Source organism: Erpetoichthys calabaricus, chromosome 3, assembly GCF_900747795.2.
Source record: "Erpetoichthys calabaricus chromosome 3, fErpCal1.3, whole genome shotgun sequence".
Lineage (NCBI taxonomy): Eukaryota > Metazoa > Chordata > Cladistia > Polypteriformes > Polypteridae > Erpetoichthys > Erpetoichthys calabaricus.
Window position 1 is genome coordinate 117,367,600 of NC_041396.2, and position 21,914 is coordinate 117,389,513.

At 38.4% G+C, this 21,914-nt stretch overlaps 1 protein-coding gene across 1 annotated transcript in view; it reads left to right on the top strand.

Moving 5' to 3' along the window:
- The window catches only part of rgs17 (regulator of G protein signaling 17), a 206,298-nt gene that overhangs the window by 39,560 nt on the left and 144,824 nt on the right, over positions 1-21,914 (top strand). The window contains exon 3 of the mRNA XM_051924282.1: positions 12,703-12,826. Coding sequence (XP_051780242.1) covers positions 12,726-12,826 — 101 coding nt within the window. The 5' untranslated portion in view covers positions 12,703-12,725. The remainder of the gene's footprint in view (positions 1-12,702; positions 12,827-21,914) is intronic.

Below are 21,914 nucleotides of genomic sequence, written 5' to 3' on the forward strand. Positions count from 1 at the left end.
ACAATCAGTTGCATGAGTCAGATATTTAATCTCAGCAATGTTTCAGACTGATTGTTTTGTATTTACTGTTTCTGGTATTTAGTTTTGTATCTGGGAATTTATTGTTACTTTGTCATGCATTTCAAGGGTGCTTCTTTTATTACTGCATTCATCAGCGGTCATGCCTGTTAAAGGGATGTGTTTGCTCGGGCGTGGTTTTCCTTCACTAGTAAGAGATTGCTGCTTCTTTTCACAAGCCTTTAAGAAATACACGAAATACTTGGTGAGATACTAGTGACAAGCACATCAGTGAGACTCTCACTGGTCGTTATGGAGAAACCGACCTTTGGTCTGGGCAACGGCTCTGCCACATGTGTACTGAGATCAGTTTTTCTAAACACCTCTTCAGTAATGTAAAAGTATCATTTCAGATCTGATTCTGACTCAGACTGTTGTTTAATGGTATGAACTTCTCATTAAAGCAAACGGAAAATAACTTATAATTTTGAATTTACATTTATTACAAAGCTTTAAAAATCCCAACTTTAACGAGCCTTGTGTTGGCAACGTGCAGAGTCGCACAATTTGTCTCAGACATTGTCACATTGCTGTTGGTTTGACACGTAATGCCTAGAACAATGAGATGTAATCGGAAATATTCAGGTCATCTTTATTAAAATATACAGCTGTAAAGGAGAGGAAAGTAAACATATTGTGTGGACCGTAACTTGATGTAATGACGGTGTCGACCGGCTTTTTTCTGACTCGAGGATCATGAGGCTGGACAGCAGCTGAGAACTATGCTGGCTGAAAGGTGTGCCTCAGCAGGAGGAGGAGGGGCGGTAATCAAGCACGTGGAGCAGCACATGTGGGAACGAGTTAATAAAAAAAACTGTGAGCTTCGGGACTGTAACAGTGGCGCAAAAGACAAACCGTGTTGAAACTAAAGAAATCTGGTAACGAGGACAAAAAAGTCCAGTGGTTTGCAACCTCTAAAACGCGTACGGGTGTTATTTCCTCCCTACCTGGTTGTGGTCATTAAAATATTAAAACAAATCTGTCTTTGACCTTCTTACCTGCTGTTTTACTTTGTTCGCTCTCCTCACCCTGTTGTGGTCTTACTATCTGACTGACCTTGGGGGTATTTTTCGTATGTGGATTACTCGTTTAGCCGCATGTAATTGTTGACGAGTTGGCCTGAACCTGGATCTGTTGGTTTTTCGTAACTCTTGCTGGATGTGTTGTCATAGTAGCACATCCAAATCCTCAAACCTGCTCGAAGCAGGTTTGTTTTATGTAAACAAGGATTAGCTCACACACTTAATTAGTGTCCGTGCATGGAATTCATTCAGTCATGGCTTCTAGTGATGGGAAGTTCAGATCATTTTACCGACTCGGACCTTTGAGTCTCGTTCAGCAAAATGAACGAATCCTTTTTCGAGTCATTTCGTTCATTTCCTTCATTTTAGCAAAATATAATTAAAATGTTACCTGTTACCTCCCTAACACATCTACTGCTTACACAAATGTTGATCACACTACAAACAAGACAAAACTATAATGCTATAAGAAACAGAAAATATTAATTCATTGTTTACCTGGGTCTTTAGTCTATGATTCGCTCACCTCGCCTCTTATCTGACAAGTTTTCGGGTTTGAGTCGTTCTTTCATCACGTGACAGCCCAATTAGCTAACCAAGGCAGTCTGAGCCGGAAAAAGAATTGATTAGTTCATCTCTCGAGTCTTCGGGTTCGAGTCGTTCGTTCATCACGTGACCACTTACCGGCTCAGTACCTCAGTCAAATACTAACGTAAAATTCCATTTGTTGTATGTTGGATTGTAAATGACTTTAACTCTCCAGTTTTTATTTCATTTTGGGTTACAACTTGAAGTTTAAGTTATCATAACCTTAATATTTTAAACTAACCTTATTCATTCAAATTCAAAATGTTATTTGCTTTTACTTTGTCATTATGTCCTTTTTGACCAATCTTTTTATACAAATATTAGATCAATATGTTAAGTCTGCATAGGAAAAACAATTATTATACCAGGAAACTCAAAATTGGAGTATGAACACTGCTATAGAATAGTGTACGATTATTAACTATAAGTACTTTGTAATTGTAGGCTTGGATTATTTTATTAAATAGCCTAGTGTTTGTTTACTTTACTGATTGACAAAGACAATAAAAGGACAAATTAATCAATAATTTATTTGTTACAGGATTATTTATTTATAAAATAACACACCACAGATCCTCAAGAAACAGTAACAAAATCATAGTGACAGAAATTGACAGACCTTTTTTACTTATAAGAAAATGTGTTTTAGATATTTTTGATAATTTTATGATAATTTCTAAATATGATCCAACATACAACAAATGGAATTTTACGTTAGTATTTGACTGAGGTACTGAGCCAGTAAGTGGTCACGTGACAAAAGAACGAACGACTCGAAAGACTCGAGGAATGAACTAATCAATTCTCTTTCCGGCTCAGACTGCATAGGTTAAGCTTATGGGGCTGTCACGTGATGAACGAACGACTCAAACCCGAAGACTCGAGAGATGAACTACTCAATTCTGTTTCCGGCTCAGACTGAGTTGGTTAAGCTTATGAAGTTGCGCAAATGAGCATGCGCGACTGAACGAATCACTCCCACGAGACGACTCGTTCTTCCCAAGTCACATTAAAGATTCGTTCAAAATGAACTAATCGTTCAAGAACGACCCATCACTAATGGCTTCACTGTTCATGAATGAGCAACCAATTGATATCGGTGCGCAAATTATAAGAAGAGAATTTCATATAGAGAGGGTTTTGCGCGATCGGCAAGATCCTTTATTGCTTCCTGAGGAAATTCTTTTCGAAAGATACCGCTTTAGCCGAGAGGGAATATTGTACCTCAAACATTTATACCACCTTATATTCGAAGTCAAACTAGGCGAAGTCGGGCTCACACAACCACACAGACCGTAAGCATTGCTTTGATGTTTTTTGCAAGTGGCACTTTTTTTATATACTGTAGGCGATGAGGAAAATCTATCTAAAAGTGCAGTTTGCCAGGCAATTCGTAAAGTCTGTTTGGCTCTGAAATATTTCCTTCAGGTTTTCATAGTGTTTCCTGGACTCCTGCATATGCAGACAATATAAGAGGCGTTTCATGCCATTGCAGGTAAGTAATACACAGGCAAAAACACCCACAGTTCCATGAAGAATCTCACAATCAGCCTAACATTCTCATTACCTAGGATTTCCAAATGCGATTGGGGCACATGGGACTGATCAAAGTGGAGTTTGATCAAACATTATTTGGAAAATGTACCTCTCGTCCTGGTGAATAATCAGACACAGTGTCTTCATCAAATATTTGACCTTCGTCAATATCTCGTTGGTCAGATACAATTTCTAGGGATATGATATTCCCTGCAACTGACCCAACAAAAAAAAGAGGGCTATATGGAACATACATATGGCACACATTGAGGACAAATATATGCAATGACCATCCTTTACCTGAAATTAATTGACTACTGCATCCTGCCACTGGTTCTGGGGAGGAGCTTCCCCCTGGAATGCCCTCAGAAACAGGGCGATGGGCATTTTGCTGGATAGCCAACTCTTCTGCTGGGGTTAGGTCTGGACCACGTGGACCTCCACCTGTTTTTTGCTTGTCTGTCTTATTAGCTTTAAAATTAATGTTTTTTATATTATATATGATTATTTATGTCAACAATTCTTTAAATAGTTATATACCAATATTTACCAGTTTGAAGTATATTCTTGTACTTCACTTTAACCTGTTCCCATGTTCTCCTTGTGCTCACATTTGATCTGGAATTATGACATATTAAATAATAATTAATATGACACATAGGAAATGAAACGCTGCATTCAGTAAGTACAATGCACCTACTTAGCGTTTAATTTGTCTGCCACTTTTTGCCAGCCGTCTTTTCTGGTTTGGGCTGCTTTTGCAGTGTTAACCCTTGTGCATATTAAATCTTGAAATTCTTCATGTCCTTTGAATAAAAGGTCCTGCTCTGCTTGTGTGAAAAAATGCGCCCGTTCTTTCGTCATTTTGTTACAGCCTATCAAAGACTTGCTGATCAGGTTTTCTAGACTCAATATACAGTATATGGGCTTTTCAATCAGCGGGGGCGCGTGCATTCATATCGGATGATTAGATTCAGCTAGACTAATCTACTACGCGGCTGCATTTGAAAAGCCGACTTATCCCGGATGAGTTTCACCGGCATTAACTCATCCAAGATGAGGCATCTGATCTCGGATGATTTAAGCGACGTACAGAAAATACCTCCCTGTATTTGTCTGGGTAATTGGCAGGAGAACAAACCATAAAAGCAGCCATGAAAAGCAGCCTAAATCCTTACAAGGTACATGCGGCGGTACTGTGCTTTACTATATCATTATTACAATTGAATTTTTTGCTTTTTACTCACTGGTGAGAATACAAAGAATGAAGCGCAGTTGACAGTGTTGCTTTGGCCCCGTTTGTAGCGCAGGACATCTGCTGAGTGCTACAAACGTGTCTTGCTGCTGCATGGACAGTGGTGAGGTCTGGGAAGCAGGGATGTGGTGTTTGTTCTTGCTGTGGCCTTTACCATAATCGTAAAGTATGTGTGCTTGGTGTGTTTGTGTGTGTCCTGCGGTGGGTTGGCACCCTGCCCGGGATTGGTTCCTGCCTTGTGCCCTGTGTTGGCTGGGATTGGCTCCAGCAGACCCCCGTGACCCTGTGTTCGGATTCAGCGGGTTGGAAAATGGATGGATGGATAAAAAGGCAAGCACAAACAAACGTGTAATGCCAAGCAGCATTGTTAAACTAAGTTTGAATGTATTTGAATATGTACCTATTTTTTATTTGAATATTTTAACCTTATTTATTTATTTGCTAATTTGTTAACTGGTACGCAGTTGCCATCAGAGACTCTGTTTAGTGCTTGGGTCTGTGTATTCACGTGTCAGCGTTCATGTCTGAAACCAGCAATGGTTAATATTAAGGTTTTCTTTACAAAAATCTGTAAAGACTACCATGAGTGTTTAGAAGAAGTAGGGATATCGATGAAGTAAGTATTACATAAGGCTTCTGTTGTTTGAGTAAATTGAAGATTTAATTTTTTCTGCCTTATATCCTATAGTTGGCAGCCTTGTGAAAAATGGTGGTTATCTGCAAATATTTTATATGAATGTGCAATATTTTGTGTAACATTTATATTCTATTTAGTGATCACTTTTTTGGTAACTATTCTGTGGTTTGCCTTGATCACGGTTTGTGTATTATTTAGATGCTGCTCCTCAGCAACAAGTCATAGCTTTTGTGATAACTATTCTATGTTTCATTGTTCTATGTTCTATGCCATTTAAAAAAAAATAATAAACAAATCATCCTTTTGTTGGAATATAAAGAAGTTAATATTTTGATGGTAACTCATGTGGTAATGGTTCATCACATTTTAAATCTATTACATAGTGAATGTTGAACTGAAGCTTGACTTTAAAAAATTATATTACAAATCAAATTGCAATATCTGTCAGAAAAATCAGATATTTTCCCCAAATCCTTCAACCCAACTAGCTCCTGAACTCTGATTTACACACTAAGAAACTTAAGGATATTTTCTTATTCCATCAATTTACCCAGATTTGATAGCTACACGTAACTATGTAATTATAATAATCATAATTATAATGAATATTAGTTTTTTGCAAAAATCAAAGCTAGTGAACAAATACTAGCCACTCGATCAACTAGAGGTGCAGGTCATGGTACCGGTTACTGAAATGTCTACCTTCTTTGGCAAACAAAGCAATTTTTTCTTTTCCTAAATGAATTTGAAGCTGGAGTGGATATTTGAACTTGACAAAACCTCCATGGCTGTAATTTCTTTTACTTGTACCTAACAAAGGAACAGGTGGCATGTGCCTTTCATTGAAGTTTGGTGAAAAATGCCACTCGCTGATATCTGTGACTATAGTCAGTTATGGCCAGTAAAATCCACAGAATAAGTCTTTGGTAAGTGATGAGGCTTTAGTATTTGCTCTTAGTTGTAGAAGGGAAAACTGACTGATAGCTGAAATGATAAGTGAGATCCACAGAATTCAGCTGCTAATGGTGGGATTCCAAAGACTGCAGCAAAGGTTAGCTGGACAAGTGCATATATTAATGTTCTTCCCTAAGCTAATATTACAGCCGCACGATTTTAAATATACCAACAACTGCATGGTTACAGGCACATTATGCACAAAAGATTAGTGTGGTGAAAATAAAAAATAAAATTACAAAAACATGTTTCATTTTCATTTCTGTTTCCTTGATTTTGTTATCGTTTTCAGATATTTTTTCATTTTTATTTTAGTTAAAGATTCAGAGCAAACATAGCATAAGTTAACAAAATTATTATTCTTTAATTAACCGTGTAACGGCCGACCCCTTACCCAGACTGGCCACTACACTACCAAGACTATAACTTGGAATACCTGAGGTTTCTTGCTCTAATAACAAGCCGTACTCCTTACAAGATGTCTTATTTTCCCGACACGATGAAATTACCAGAGACAGTAAATGGATATGTCAAATTAAACACAGAAATATTGTAAAATGAAAGACAGAAAAACATTCAATAATAAATAAATGTGTATAATAGTGTGCAAATTACCACTTATCCTCCAAACACCAGTGACTAATTAATATATATATTAACACAAATATTTACAATAAACCCTCCCTTGCCCCAAACAATTAACAAAAGCACACAACACAAATACAAACATAGATCTGAAAAACACGGCAGTTGAAAATGTGGTGAAAAAATGTGTCCCATAATAAAGTCCGGCAGTATAGAAACTGATTGTGGTGTTATGGTGTGTCCTCCCGACAACAAAACAACCTCACCGTAAATGTCCTGGTAATGGTTGGAATGACTTCAACCCTGGGGTTTCTCAGCTCTGGCTGTCGTGATGAATGATCGGTAGATGAAAAAGTAGACAGTGGAATAAAGCAACGAATAGCAGTAATGAGTTTGAAGATGGTTGGATAAATTGGGATGATGAAAACAAGACGACCTTGGCACACACCTAGAATGTACTATTACTATGTAGCCCTGCTACTACTGCATGTTTCTTTTCAGTTTTCATTAATGAGAAAAACACAAATTACACTAAATGAAAGTATGTCATTCAAGTTGAGATACATAAATGTTCACTATACTTGGACTACCTGGTGGCCCAGTTGCTTCTGCTTGTAAATGGAAAAAAATAATTGGTTAAGGAAAATAACATGAATTTTAAAGCAATATCAGTTAAGACATAAAACTAGGGATGCATCGATATGGGAATTTTGGGCCGATGCCGATATCCGATAATGTCTATGTACTTATCTGCCGATGCCGATATACATATTTATAAGATACAGAAAAAAATGAGACTTGATCTGTCTGGACAAGAATTACAGGCAAAGTGAACATTTATTTGTATAACAATTTTGCACACCACATTCAATCATTAAAAACAAATGATATCTGCCATATTTGGCTGGCTACCTGTTGATTATATGGGAAACAGTTTTGCAGGTTGTTGCTTTAAATAACACTTTTCTCTTTCTTCTTGATGGAACAAACACAACAAATTCAACAATAATCGAAAAAATGAAAACTGAAAAAAAAAGGTAAAATGTACAATGACAATGAAATAAGCAATACCACTTAAGAATAACAACTTTTGCAGATTATTTACAATCAATAAAATGGCTTCTGCTCAACCACATTTGGCTGGCTATCTGATCCTTTGTTTTACAATCTGCAGTATTAAATACTACATAATACTTTTTTTCTTTATTTTTGATGGAATAAATCTAACCAATCTATAATTTTAAAAAACAGAAAAACATACAACGGTAAAGAAATCAAAGCAGTGCTACTGTTTCTGTAGTCTTTTCTAGGTTCACATCCACGACATGGGCTATATCAGATACATCAGAATTAACTGCATATCATTTACAAATTTAAGGTTCTTGATTGTAATTCATTCTGTAACAATATAATGGTGCACAGAATGTCCAAAGTACTCCAAAAACCACAGCTGCTTTACTGTTGTTACGTTCAGCGCACCACTGAAAGTATTTAACCCATTATATCTATGTGTAGTATTACAGCTTCACAGCAGCTGATCAGAAAGCTCTACAGTGGGTTGTGTCGAGGGTGCAGAGGATTATAAGGATAGAGCTTCCAGTTTTGGAGGACATTTATAGCATATTCTGCCTCTGGAAAGCCACCAGCATCTGCATGGATTCCACTCACCCATGCCACAGTCTATTTGAACTTCTCCTATCTGGCAAATACTTCAGAGCCTTTCATGGACCTCAAGGCTCAGAAACAGTTTCTTATCCCAAGAGCTATAAACACACTCAATCATTTCATCAAATGCTCCCGGTAGAACTGTTTGCACTTACTATTTTTTACTATAGTGTAAATTTACAGTGAGGTAATTATAACTGTAATATTGCACAACCTGAGCCACTTTATGAACCATTTGTATTATCTGCACTACATGTACATGTATATTGTACTTATGCTTTCATAATGTATTTTTTTATTGTAATATTTTTTTTTTATCATTTTATAGGAAAATGAGATTATGAATGAGTTGCATATTGAATATCATTGTACCATACAATGACAATAAAGGAATTCAGTTCAATACATGAGAGTGTATATTTACAAATGATGATCCCAAGCTTCTAAGTCGATTTAGATTTCCAAGAGCTACCCTCTTTGAGCTCTGTGCTGTTAGAATCCTAGGATGTATAGTTGATATCATTTGTATGATATGATGCATTAAAGTATATATATTACACTTTAAAAACTGTTAACTTAATTTAAATAATGTATAGTGTTAATAATTAAAACATATGGGGGCACAGTGGTGCAGAGGTAGCAAATACCAAATTGTTTATTGTGTGGTGATTTGTTACGTGGTGAAAGAAAACAGAAGGACAGAAATTACATCCATTACATTTCCAGGACACCTTGCCACAATATCTCTAAAAAGTGATTGCAGAAACAGCTGTTCAATGCAGAGAATATTTATGGCAGTTGTGACAAGGCTCCAAGGGGATAGATGTATGAACAGAATTCAATGGATATTCTTCTGTGCGGGAAATGTAATGTATTCTATGTGGCGAACACTGCCTGCACACTCCTGTAAGCGTAACAGGAAGCACGTTTAAGAAGCAAGTACCAATTAACAACTAGGTTGGGGAACACTTAGAATATGAAGCATTTAACATGCTACTTTAGTTACAATGGGGTTTGAGAAACTATAGTAAATTAAAAATAGATTTTAAGATGAAGTTTACGATGTTCTACTTTAATGACACAATAAAGTATGAGATTAAAGTGAAAATTTTGAGATTAAAGCCACCAAATAATACATTTTTCTTTGCCTGTACCTCACTGAGCAGGACGTAAATTTCACATTTGCTTCCATTCTTCTTTTTCCATTTCTTCGCCAGTGTCTTTTAAGTGGCTATTTATATTGATTTGCATATTCAAATATGCAAAATTATGGGAGGAGTCAGGGTGGGGCTATAGGCATGCGCGTTAATATTCACGTTCATTGGGATTTATAAAGGGGAAGTGTGTGGAGCTTTGCTTAAACACAGTTTTATGTATCTGAATGTTTTTGTACATTTGCTCATTTCTGTTTGTGCTTGTATGCAATGTTTTAGTGTGAATTCTACGTGCAGCATTATACATGAGACCCTTGGTGATGTAGACTCAGATATCTTATATCTGAGGGAGTCCCAATGTCCATATTTATGAACTTGTTTTACCCCACCAGTGTATATTTTAAAGAATGTCTGAATATTTTAGAGACATTTGTACCTCTTGTTGTTCTGTATTTAAAACATTTATAGTGCAAGAACAGACTGCTGTGATCGGGAGGGGCATTAGTGTTTCCTAGTTTAACTCACTATACTAGCATCTACCCTGCAGGTAAATTAATAGCAGGCATACTAGAAGGGTGAAAATAAAGGAGTAAAAACAATTGGGTCAGTTTAATAGCAGTTTAATTTTTTGCAAACTAGCTACCATGATTCTCTTAACAATGACTGCTATGAATAATAAAATAAATAGATGCAAAAAATACTTAATGATTGTGTGGGCCTAGGCCCACCCATAGCTTTGCACCTGATATGTAACAACTGATTTTTTTATGCCATATCCAGAGCTAAAAGAAGGAAATGGGATTAAAAATTATATCATTCATTGATTTTGTTTCCCTATTTGTTTCAGTTTAAATCACTATATAAGAGTATAGTGTATCCTTCTATCATAGAATGCAAGGAAACTATCCATCATATGACAAATGACATCCTATTCCAAGTTTTTTCATAAAATAAGAAAGGGGCAGAAAAGTTCATGATCTTCCTATGAGTTCAGGTCGTCTTTTATATTTTTAGCTCCAACCTGACCAATAGTTTTGGGTCCCCAGAAACAATGCAGTAATGTGTAATTATTTATCCTTGTGTCAGGAGACACAGGAACTTTTTTCCTGTTCCACATTACTACATGAAATAAGAGGAAGACTATTTGTGATGGCTATTCTGTCAGTTTTCGTTCCACTTATGTTTTAAGTTCACACTTTATAGTTGAATGCATTTATTCCTATTGCCACAGAGTATATCATAAAATAACTGTATAAAATGTTTAACTCTGACCTCTTTTTCCTTTTTCATACAGCAAATAAGAGAGGTTTAAAATATAGAGGTCCATTACAGCGGTTCAATTTTACTAATTTTAAAAATGTAAAAAAAAAAATTCTATTTTTTATCTATCAGAGGGCATATATTCATCTTGTCATTTGAACCGTGGGGTACATTTCAATTATTAATATGTAACTAGCATAAATTCTCTTTAGGCACGTTATATGAAGGAAGACCTGAAGTTTTAAATATTTTTTCACATTTATTCAAATGTCTATATTACTTTTTGGGAGTAAAGCTGTTGAAACAAATTAGTTGAAACAAGGTGAAGTTTGTTAAATGTAATTTTTCTGGTGCGAGAGCTATTATACCTAGTTGATATAGAGGATTTTTCAAAATGAAAATCCCTTTTTTAAATGAGTTTAATTCTCTTTTACACATAGATCTTTTCTTTTCAGCCACCAGGAGTGAACCCTGAACATGATACAAGATTATTTCATAATGGTTAAAACTATGCATTGTAAAAAATTGTTGACACATTATATGTGCAGGGGAAAATTGTGAAAAAATGCTACTAAGTTTTTCTGATGATACTGTATTATCTTTATTAGACATACTGATAGCATGTAAAAAGCAGACATGTTGACAAGTGAACAGAATTCAATTGGGTCATCATGAGTTAATCATCTTCTTGCATCTAGTGGCAGTTGTTTAAACACTGAAGACTGTATACCATATTCTTTGGAAATGCCTAAGTCAGTAAGATAAAAGATATTTTACCAGAAGTTGTAAAATGCATTTGTTTTGAATATGTATGTATAATTGAGTGTGATCTGTCCATATTTTGAACCCCTTGTCTTTAAAATTGCCATTTCTTCAGATCCACATGTGGTTATTCTCCATTCATAATATTGGCATGTTCTTTCTCTGCATGACCTGGTAGTGAAACATGCGTACACATTTATTGCAAAGCATAGTACATTTTGCCAGGCTCTGCTTGGGTATGAGATGGTGCACAGGGAGATAGAGTAAGGTCAGCCTCAGCACCTGACCTCAGTACCTGATCTGACCTAGAGTCACTAGAAATTTTTCCACTCTGTGCTATCTGTGGCCAACAAAGTCCATTTATGGCCCAAGAAGTGAGTCCGGGTCTTGCCTAGAAGTGATTAAAGGACTGGGCACAAAGCTTCCATATACCAGAGAGCCTATTTACCTTAGAGTTGGAGGCTGAAGTAAAATTTTCCTTGTGGGAGAAAGGTGGCAGAAGTTTAAAAGCTGAAAAAGAGAAGTGAGAGGGAGAGAGGTTTAATTGGGAATAAATAAGTCATCCTACTCAGTAGGCAGGGATGGCAACATCTAGGAAGGCAGGACTGAAAGAGGCAAATAAATGTTTATTTATTTATTTTTATTTTTTTTAATATTTTATTAATTTTTATTGTAATCATTCCATACAAATAGATCAATTTATAACCAAACAAATTAAAGACAAATCAAACCCCACCCCTGAGAAGGAGAGCTTAGCTAAAGGAGAATTGCTTAGGGCTTTTTAATAAGACAACAATAAGCAAAGGAAAGGGAGAAATAAATATATATGTAAATAAGAGATGGAGAAGGGAATTAAATGCGGTAATAGTTATTTCTCTTATTCTAAAATAATATTGATCAGATCCTGCCAGGTTTTGAAAAAATTTTGTACAGATCCTCTAACTGAGAATTTGATTTTTTCCAATTTCAAATAATATAAAACATTGGTTTCCCAAATAAATGTTTATTATTTGTTGTTGTGTTTTGTTTTTTCATTCAGAGAACTGTGGACCCTCATTAATTTTGCGTTAAAAAAGCCATTAATTTGCAAATTTTATTCAGAATGATTCAATATTAGTTAAAGCAGTGTTCAAGAGTTACCAGCTTTATATATGCATTTCTCTCTTTTATATATCTGTATATAAAATCACATACGTAAGTTCCTTAATTTGTTTTTTTATTTAACAGAAAAGAAGTGCTAAAAATTTGAAATGAGAAAGAGACAACATAGTGATGGAAATTCTCAATCATCTGGCAATCCAAGGCCTGCCCCATATGGCTGTACTTGGTGCCTTTGCTGGCGTTGCACATGGTATGTTGCATGTTACTAGTGTTTGATACATAGAGTTATTATTTTTTGATATTAGATCACCATCTTGCAATGAAATGTAAGAAATAAGCATTAAATGCAAATGATGAAAACTTATGATTCACACAATAAACATTCTCCTCCCTGATACTTGAAAGCACATTGAGGAAACTTTCTCATTCAGAAATACAAACTCTAGCTCTACAGTACACAGCCAGGAGATTGAGCGTATTCTCAGGTGTGCCAAGGAACTCTCCAAGTGAGAATCCTCAGAGCAAGAGAGAGAGACAACCTATAATTATTGATTTTATTTCTAGAGCCACTGATGTAAACAGACATGAGTCTGAATATATTTAGCCTGTATTTCTTCAAATGAAAAGAATTCATGCATCTTCTCAGTGACAAAATTTATGGTTCTCCTCCCAGGAGACATTATCCATTGACAAGGTCTAATGCACCTGTTGCCTACCCTTTATGTATACACATCTGTTGAGAAAGAACCATTATGGCAGTCTTGTTTTTGAATTGCTTTTTAATCTATGTCTTCTCCCAATAGACATGGTTTTCCCAAACAGTAACACAAGGCCCTAAGCAACATAGTTCTAAGCATCATTGAGACACACATTGCAGAGTTCACAATACTTTAAGGGGCTTGCCTAATTTAATATGGTGTTAAAATTAACACAGGGTTAAAGAACATCTTAAACTATGAAATGAGTGCTGTATAGTAAATAGTATATAGTAATGCACAGTATTGCAAAGGGCTGTCACATAAATATCTGAATATGATGGTAGTAGCAGAATGAACTCAGCTCAGAAGTCTACAGAAACATATTGTCTACCCATTTACTGAGAAATGCATCCAAACTAATCAGAAGGAACTTTATTATGCAGCAAGACAATGATTCAGAACGCACTGCCACCTCAACAACGGACTTCATCAAGCAGAAAAAATGGAAGGTTTTAGAGTGGCCAGTCAATCTCCAGATCTTAACACAAATGAAAATGCATTTCACCTTCTGAAGAGAAGACTGGAGGAAGAAACCCCATAAAACAGACAACGAATAAAAGATGTTGTGGTAAAAGCCTGGAAAGGCATAACCCATGAATAAACAATAAAGCAGGTGAAGTCTATGGGTTGTAGGCTTAATGCAGTTATTACAAAGAACGGAATATGTAAAAAAAAAATTATGTATTTTTTACTTTAGTTGAAAACATTCTGTTCCAATACTTTTGTTCACTTCAAAAACTGGGTGGTTTGATACAAAAATGTGCTGTATTCTATGTTGTTTAACATATCTACATGTAAATATCAGGGAATAAAAGCTAAAATTTTGATCTCTCTTCTCATATTCATCTTTTGATCTTGCACACAAATGTCTTTAGTGCACGGCAAAAACAAAGTAATTGGCCTTTCTGTTTCAGTACTTCTGTATATATATCCGTTCGGATAAACTGGTCAAGATGTATACAGTATGCTGATTCAAATATATATAAATATATACAGATCAGTATGAATATATATACAGTATGTCCATTCAGATATGCATATATATTCTTAAGTCTGAAATGCAGTCTGATTATTTGGGTGGTTAGTTACAAGGTGAAGCTTGTAGTTAGTCGACCAGTCGGCAAACATCCGCCATGTCCTCTCAGTTGCGAGAAGCAGGTCATAGATATGTTATACAGTATCTGCCAAATAATACAAAGAGTACATGACACAGGTTTCGCCCTTATTGGGGCTCATCAGGGGCCTCATGTATTAACGGTGCTTCTTAAATGAGCTTTCACTTACTGCGATGAACACCTCTTGCTGCCAGGAAAGACTTTGGCCCTCCAAAACCAGCTGGATTCAGTTAGTTTGAAATTACTATATTGCAGTGTTTGCGTTCATTTCAGTATCAGTTTAATTTCTCTGTAATCAAAGGTACATGAAATGAGGTGCTTAAGTTACAGCTTAGAATATAAAAATAAGGTGCCTAAATTATGGCTTAATGAAAGCTGAAACTTTTCAATAGAAAGATGTTTATTTTTCTATCATGAAATATAATGAAAAATAACCATATGTCTCATTCCCTGTTTGTTATTTTAATAGGCTTAAAATTTCAAAACATGACAGCCTTTTTAACTGCATCCAACAACATGCATCATCTCCTTAATCCTAGTACAGCTTATGGGATGACAGGAGTGTGTTCTCATTAGCTGCCTGGCTGCTTTGCTGGTACACACTGTCTAAAACAGCAAGCTGTTGCTTATAACAATGAAAGATTTAGGCAGTAAATGAGAAAAAAATATTTTTTAAAGTGTCACGTTTTCTTTAGTACCACAGCTAAATTCTCAACCAACTACCACTTTCCTCAGGAATACAACAATATCATGTACTGTAAAGAACCAAGTGTCACAAAGATTACAGAGACATCCTGAAGGTTTGGGGCAGCCACCCGTATATTATGTCCTGGCTGCAAAAAGGCTGAAATAAGAACAGATCTTTAAAGATCGAGTTCACAACTAAACTGACTCATGCCAGCAAAGATGGCATCTTTATATGTTGGCACTGGAGGTGATGTCATCAGAGGTTCCGAAACAGGAAGTGACATCATCAAAGGTACTGGAACCGGAAGTGACATCGTCTGAGGTGCCAGAACCAGAAGTGACGTCATCAAGGCCACCAGAGCCAGAAGTAAGGTCATCTAAGGCGATTTCACAAGAATGGTCTGCAAAGGATTGAGAAAGACAGTCAGTGCAACCCGCCGCCCTCTGGTCGGAGGCCCTTTAGTTGTCTCCTACTCACACGTGTGTGACAAGGCCCCCCCTCTTCAGCCCAGACCCGTCAGGTTGGTGTCTCTGACTGAGAGGTCGTGGATACAAGAAAGAGCATCAGCGTTGGCATGGAGATAACCCTTATGATGAACGAGTGAAAACTTACGAAGACCGGCGTTATCAAGCGTCCGTAATACCCCTCGGACCTGCTGTAGGTGTTCCTTCCATGTACTGGAGTAAATGACAACATCCTCTATATAGGCAGCACTATACGCGTTATAGGGATGGAGCATTTTATCCACCAGACGCTGGAAAGTTGCAGGAGCCCCATGTAACCTGAATGGAAGGACACAATATTGCCAGTGTCCACTAGGGGTGCTAAACGCGGTCTTAACCTTTGCAGAGTTCATTAAAGGAACCTGCCAATACCCTTTGTCATGTCAAGTGTGGTCAAATAATTTGCCTGTCCAAGCCTCTCAATGAGGTTGTCCACTCGAGGCATTGGATAAGCATCAAACTGGGAGACTTGATTAAGTCGACGGAAGTCATTGCAAAACCTCCAACTTCCATCAGGCTTAATAACCAAGACTATCGGACTGGACCAGGGACTATGACTTTCCTCTGTCACACCTAAGTCCAGCATGCGCTTGATTTCAAGCTTCACTTCTGTTTTCTTTGCCTCGGGAAGACGGTAGGGGTGCTATCGAACTATAACCCCGGGTTCTCTCACAATATGGTGGGCAATCAGAGAGGTCCTCCCAGGTTTTTCATTCACCACTTCTGGGACAGACAGGATAACTGGTTGAAGCTCCTGTCTTTTTCTAGGGTCTAATTCGGTACCAAAGTATATTAGTTTGAGCAAAAAATGAGCGGGGCCGATTGGAGAAGGGATCAGGATCCCTTTCCTTCCACTGTTTCAGCAAGTTCACATGATATATCCGCTCACTCGGATCGACAATTAGGTTGTTAACCAAATAATCGACAGTCCTTTCCTCTCCTTAACTTCGCAGGGGCCTTGCCAATGGGCTAGCAATTTGGAATGGGAGGTGGGAACCAACACCATGACCCGATTCCCTGGAGTGTTGTGCCATGGTCATAATAGTGGGCCTGCAGTGTTTGTGCCTCCTCCATGTGAGTCTTTAGTATAGGTGGGATTTTTTCAAATCTATCGCGTAACTGCGCAATATATTCCAAAATATTTATAGTGAGAAGAGCCTCTCCTTCCCAGCCTTCTTTTAAAATATCCAATATACCCCAGGGTTGTCGTCCATATAATAATTTGAAAAGCGAGAACCCCGTAGAAGCTTGGGCAAAGAGGCAAAGAGAACGAGGGAAGGAGTTGATCCCATCTGTTTGAGAGACTGATTGAACTCTCAACGAGACCGTCGGTTTTGAGGATGATACACCATGGTCTTTAAGTGCTTTATTTTAAGTAAATTGGCCCTCTCCTTGAATGTCTCCGAGGTAAAGGCGTTCCTTGATCCGTAAGGACTTCCTTAGGGGATGCCACTTGCACAAAAGACCCCTACTAGTTCCCGTGCGATAGCTTTAGTTGTAGCTGAGCGCAAAGGAACAGCTTCTGGGTATCAGGTCGCATAATCCATATATTTATGTCCTCGGGGCTGAAGGCTCTAATGGTCCTACTATATCGACCCCAATTCTTTCAAATGGGACATCAATCAAGGGAAGGAGAACGAGAGGTGCACAGTCCCTCCTAGAATTTGCTTCAATTGACACTCTGGGAAGAGATACAAGATCGGTGAACCTCCTCGTTAATTCCCCGGCCAATAGAATCGGAGTTTAATACGCTCTAATGTCTTTTCAGTGCCCAAATGACCTCCTAGGAGGTGGGTGTGTGCTAATTCACAAACCTACCGCCAGTAGGTACATGGATTAACAACAACTTCCGATCCTCCCCTAATGCTCCATGACCCGATATAATAGATAATTTTTATTACAAAGTGAGGACCCCGTGGCATGGGCTGATGGTGTGCCATTGACGAGTACTACTGCATTCTTAGCAAACTTTAGGGAGTCGTCATTCCATTGCTCCCTCTTAAACGAAGCCAGTATCTCTCTAAATTGAAAATGTATTTCAGAGAGAGGGTCTGGTCTGACCTCAAGGAGCAGGGATTCATCCCGACTTGTCGAGGCATATGCTGATGATGTAATGGCCTGCGACGGTCACGGACCTCCCCATCCACCTCTTTGTTTCCCGTATCTGTCTCTGCCGGCTGAGTACACACCGTGGAGACAACCTGAGATGGACCATTCCCTTCTATTACTAGGCCTAAATTAGGTCAGGGAGTATTCAGTACTACACCGCATTTATTATTAGACCAGTCCCCACCCCAGAATAACAACAAAAGGGTGGGATTCGGGAGGACCGCTACAGGGAATTTTTTCAGTGATCCTCCATGGCTGATGAAACATAGGGAGGTTTTATAATGTCGGAGTTCTCTGTGAGTACAAGTAATACTTAAAGCCATTGACGATTACTACTCCCGTATGGGATACCAACAGGGGGTTTGAAAGTGCACACAACCCCTCCTCTCTCTCCACTTACATCCCACCTTATCCCCAAGTGAGTTCGCACCCGCGGAACTGGGACCTCAGTACAGGCTCCCAATTCATATAGAGGAGGCAAATTGTGTGGGATGTAATCCCCATAGTGTCCACTAAAGGACCATTCTGGTCCTCTCGGATTGCGAGGCTGTCTTTGATGATATGACTAGACGAATGAGCTCATCCGTATTACGGAAGTCTCCCCAGACTGGCTGGGTGAAATGATCGGGAAGGTTCATTATTAGGAAAAACGGGCTACTTTTTGGGACGATTTGAAAGGTGGAACAATCAAATGGCCTTAGCCATGCCACCACCATTTCCCAGAGAGCAAAAGCTTGCCTCTGGGTCGAATTTCCAAGCCTGTAATGTCTTCACCTGGTGGTCTGGTGATGCACCACATTTATCTGGCACCCCCAGCCCCATTGGGGAGGACAGCTCTTTCCTCTGAGAGAGCATAATAAATCCCTTTTCGCTTCCCCCATAAAAACCAGCCCACTTCTGTGTGTCTCCTCTACACTCACCCTTTGTAATTTTACAGGCCCGGAAAATATATAGGGTGTGGAGGTCTGCACCGGGTCTCTCTGAACCATGGGATGAACCCCTCAATCGGGAAACGTGGCCCCGGTACTCTCCCACCTGGTTATAACTCAGGTCCAGTCCAGTTTTCGTCTGGGCTTTCTCCATCCTGCTGACTGCACCACTGTCACAAAGATTTCACAGAGACAACATGAAGGTTTGGGGCAGGCACTCATATATTATGTCCTGGCTGCAAAAAGGTTGAAATAAGCACAGATCTTTATAGATCGGAGTCCACAACTGAACTGACTCATGCCAGCAAAGATGGCATCTTTATATGCCAGCACCAGAAGTGGCATCATCAAAGGCACCGGAACCAGAAGTGATGTCTTTTGAGGTGCCGAAACTGGAAGTGACATCATCGAAGGTGCCAGAGCCAGAAGTGTGGTCATCTAAGGTGCCAAAACCCGGCGGGATTTCCCAAGAATGATCTGTAAGGGATTGAGAAAGACAGTCAGTGCACCCCACCGGATATGGAATTACTATTATTCATACCCTTTAGTTGTCTCCTACTCAGATGTGTGTGACACAAGCAAGGTTCACTTTAGTCCACGCATATGTACATACAACCAGAACTAGCTGACAGAATTATCATATATACTTGCGGATAAGTTCTCCCATGGATAAGTCGGGACTTGATTTTACAGTATAATTTCTGATTTTTTATAATGTCGGTCATATAAGTTGAATGCAGAAAACTCACACTGATGGTACAAGGGATTATGATATACTAATACCCACCTGAGAGAGTAACCACAGAGCACACTGCCTTCTTTTTTCTATGTGGGTGCGGCAATGCGCTGTATCAGCTTGCGTGCTCCTAACCTCTCTCTGTCTCTCTCTCTCTCTATTGTGCCTACGTGACCACATAACAATACCCCAAACTATTGCAATGTTTGCACTGATTTGTGTTTTCTGTATCTCACACCTTCATACACCTTTATCGTAAGAGCATCCCTTGGATGGAGTGTTCAATCAGAAGAAAATATGAAGCTGGTTTAAAATTAAACGTTGTTGTAGTAGTGAAAGAAATTGGTAACTGCGCTGCTGCAACAAAATTTGATGTGTCTGAGAAAACTGATGTGAGATTGGAGGAGGCAAGAAAATGTTAAAAAAAAAAATAAATGTTGCATTTTTGAAAGTGGCGTATAAGTTGGGGCCTGATTTTATGATCGATTTTTCAGGTTTCAAGACCCGACTTATACATGAGTATATACAGTAGTTATGAGTTAAATAAACCTGCACAAACCAATTGAATGGTTAATATGTCACTAATGCCTTTGTTAACTAATTTGCTAGCAACGGAACACCACCAGCCCCTCTTTTAACAATATGTGTAAGTAAGTATGGCACTTTAGCTTGGAAATAAAAAATTAAGATTTGTTTAAATATATATACTTGGAGGCTTCACCCCCCTGCTCACTTTGCTCGCTTTTCATTGAGAAGAAAACACTACTTTTCTTGTTTGAAAATGGTTGTAAGTAGGGCATTACTTGCAAAAGTCACCGTCTCGTGGCTTACAAAGGTTGTAAGTATGACGTGACTTGACCGTCTCGTGGGACATGAAAGTGAGTTGTAAGTAGGGTGTGACATGCAAAAGTCACCGTCTCGCGGGACTTGCTTCGAAAGGTTGTAAGTATGACGTGACTTGACTGTCTTGCGGGACGTGAAAGTGTCTCTCTTGAAAAGATCTTGTGTCGTCGCAGGATAAAAAGTCTTGTCTCGTCCCCACGATTTTTTTATAATAGTGATATATATATATATATATATATATATATTATATATATATACAGTATATATATATATATATATATTTGCAGCTGGAGCTCCACAAAGGGAGAAAAAATTAATCATGTATCATAAAGTAGTTTTTATTCCTGAGCTTTCAACCCCTGCCAGGGGTCTTCATCAGAGGATAATGCTTAGACTTACAAGAATCAAAGGCAATATATAGCAAAAAATTACGTGGTGGGGGAGGTGGCTAATTCAGTGTGATCGGGGGGGGGGGGGGGGTATTGGGGTGTACAGTATGTATATATATATATATATATATATATATATATAATTGTCAAGCTTGGGTCACAAAGTGGCACAGGAAAGTTCAGCAGGTTTTCCAAGTAGTAGAAACTCTATTGCTATTCTGCCAGATACAAACCACAAGTCTCATCATACGCTGGAAAGTAAGAGGGGCGCCATGCAGACCAAACGGGAGCCTTGTAAACCTCGTATAACCCGTCACGTGTGGCAAATGCTGTTTTATGACAACTGGAAGCTTCAAGAGGCACCTGCCAGTACTCTTTGGTAAGATCAAGCGTAGAGATATACGATGCCTATCCCAATTTCTTCAATAACTCAGTCAAGACAGGGCATAGTATAAGCATCAAATTCGTAAACCTTATTTAAGCATCTAAAATCGATACAGAACCGAAACATCAGGATTTGTGACCAAAACAATTGGACTACACCAGTTGATTTACTTTCACGAATAACACCCTGTTCAAGCATCTGTCTAACTTCATTGCACACTACATTCCATTTTGCCTTAGGTATCCGAAAAGGGCGCATCTGCACCTTAATACTAGGCTCCATAATAATCTTATGTTTGGCAAGCCCAGTCAGGCCTGGCATGGTGGAAAAGACATCAGTGTTCCGACTTATCAGAGACAGCAACTCTGCTTTCTCTGAGTCAGTCAAATTGTCACCAATAGCAACATCTGTCTGGGACACAGCAGCCACAGACAACAGCACCTCCTGAGGTTCATGCCACTCTTTCAAGAGATTAACATGCAAAACCTGCACGGGCCTCCGTCTGCCAGGTATCCTGACTTTGTGATTTATTGGCCCCATATGCTTCTCAACTACAGCAGGACCCTGCCATATCACGAGGAACTTATGCAAATCAGAAGGAATTAGAGGCACGACACAATCACCAGACTTGAATTCAAAAGTTTGCTCTGCTTATAATAATGGTGTTTTTGGGCATCCTGTTCACACTGCTGGTGCTCCACAGCAATAGAAAAAAAGCCTAGAAATATGATCCTGCAGAGAAAGAACATGGTCTGCAAAGCTAGGGCTTTTAGCATTAGAACACACACCAGTCCATTCCTAAAGAATATTATCCAACACACCCCACAGACGCCTGTTAAACAGCAACTCAAAGGGACTCAAGCTTGTGGAAGCCTGTGGTGAT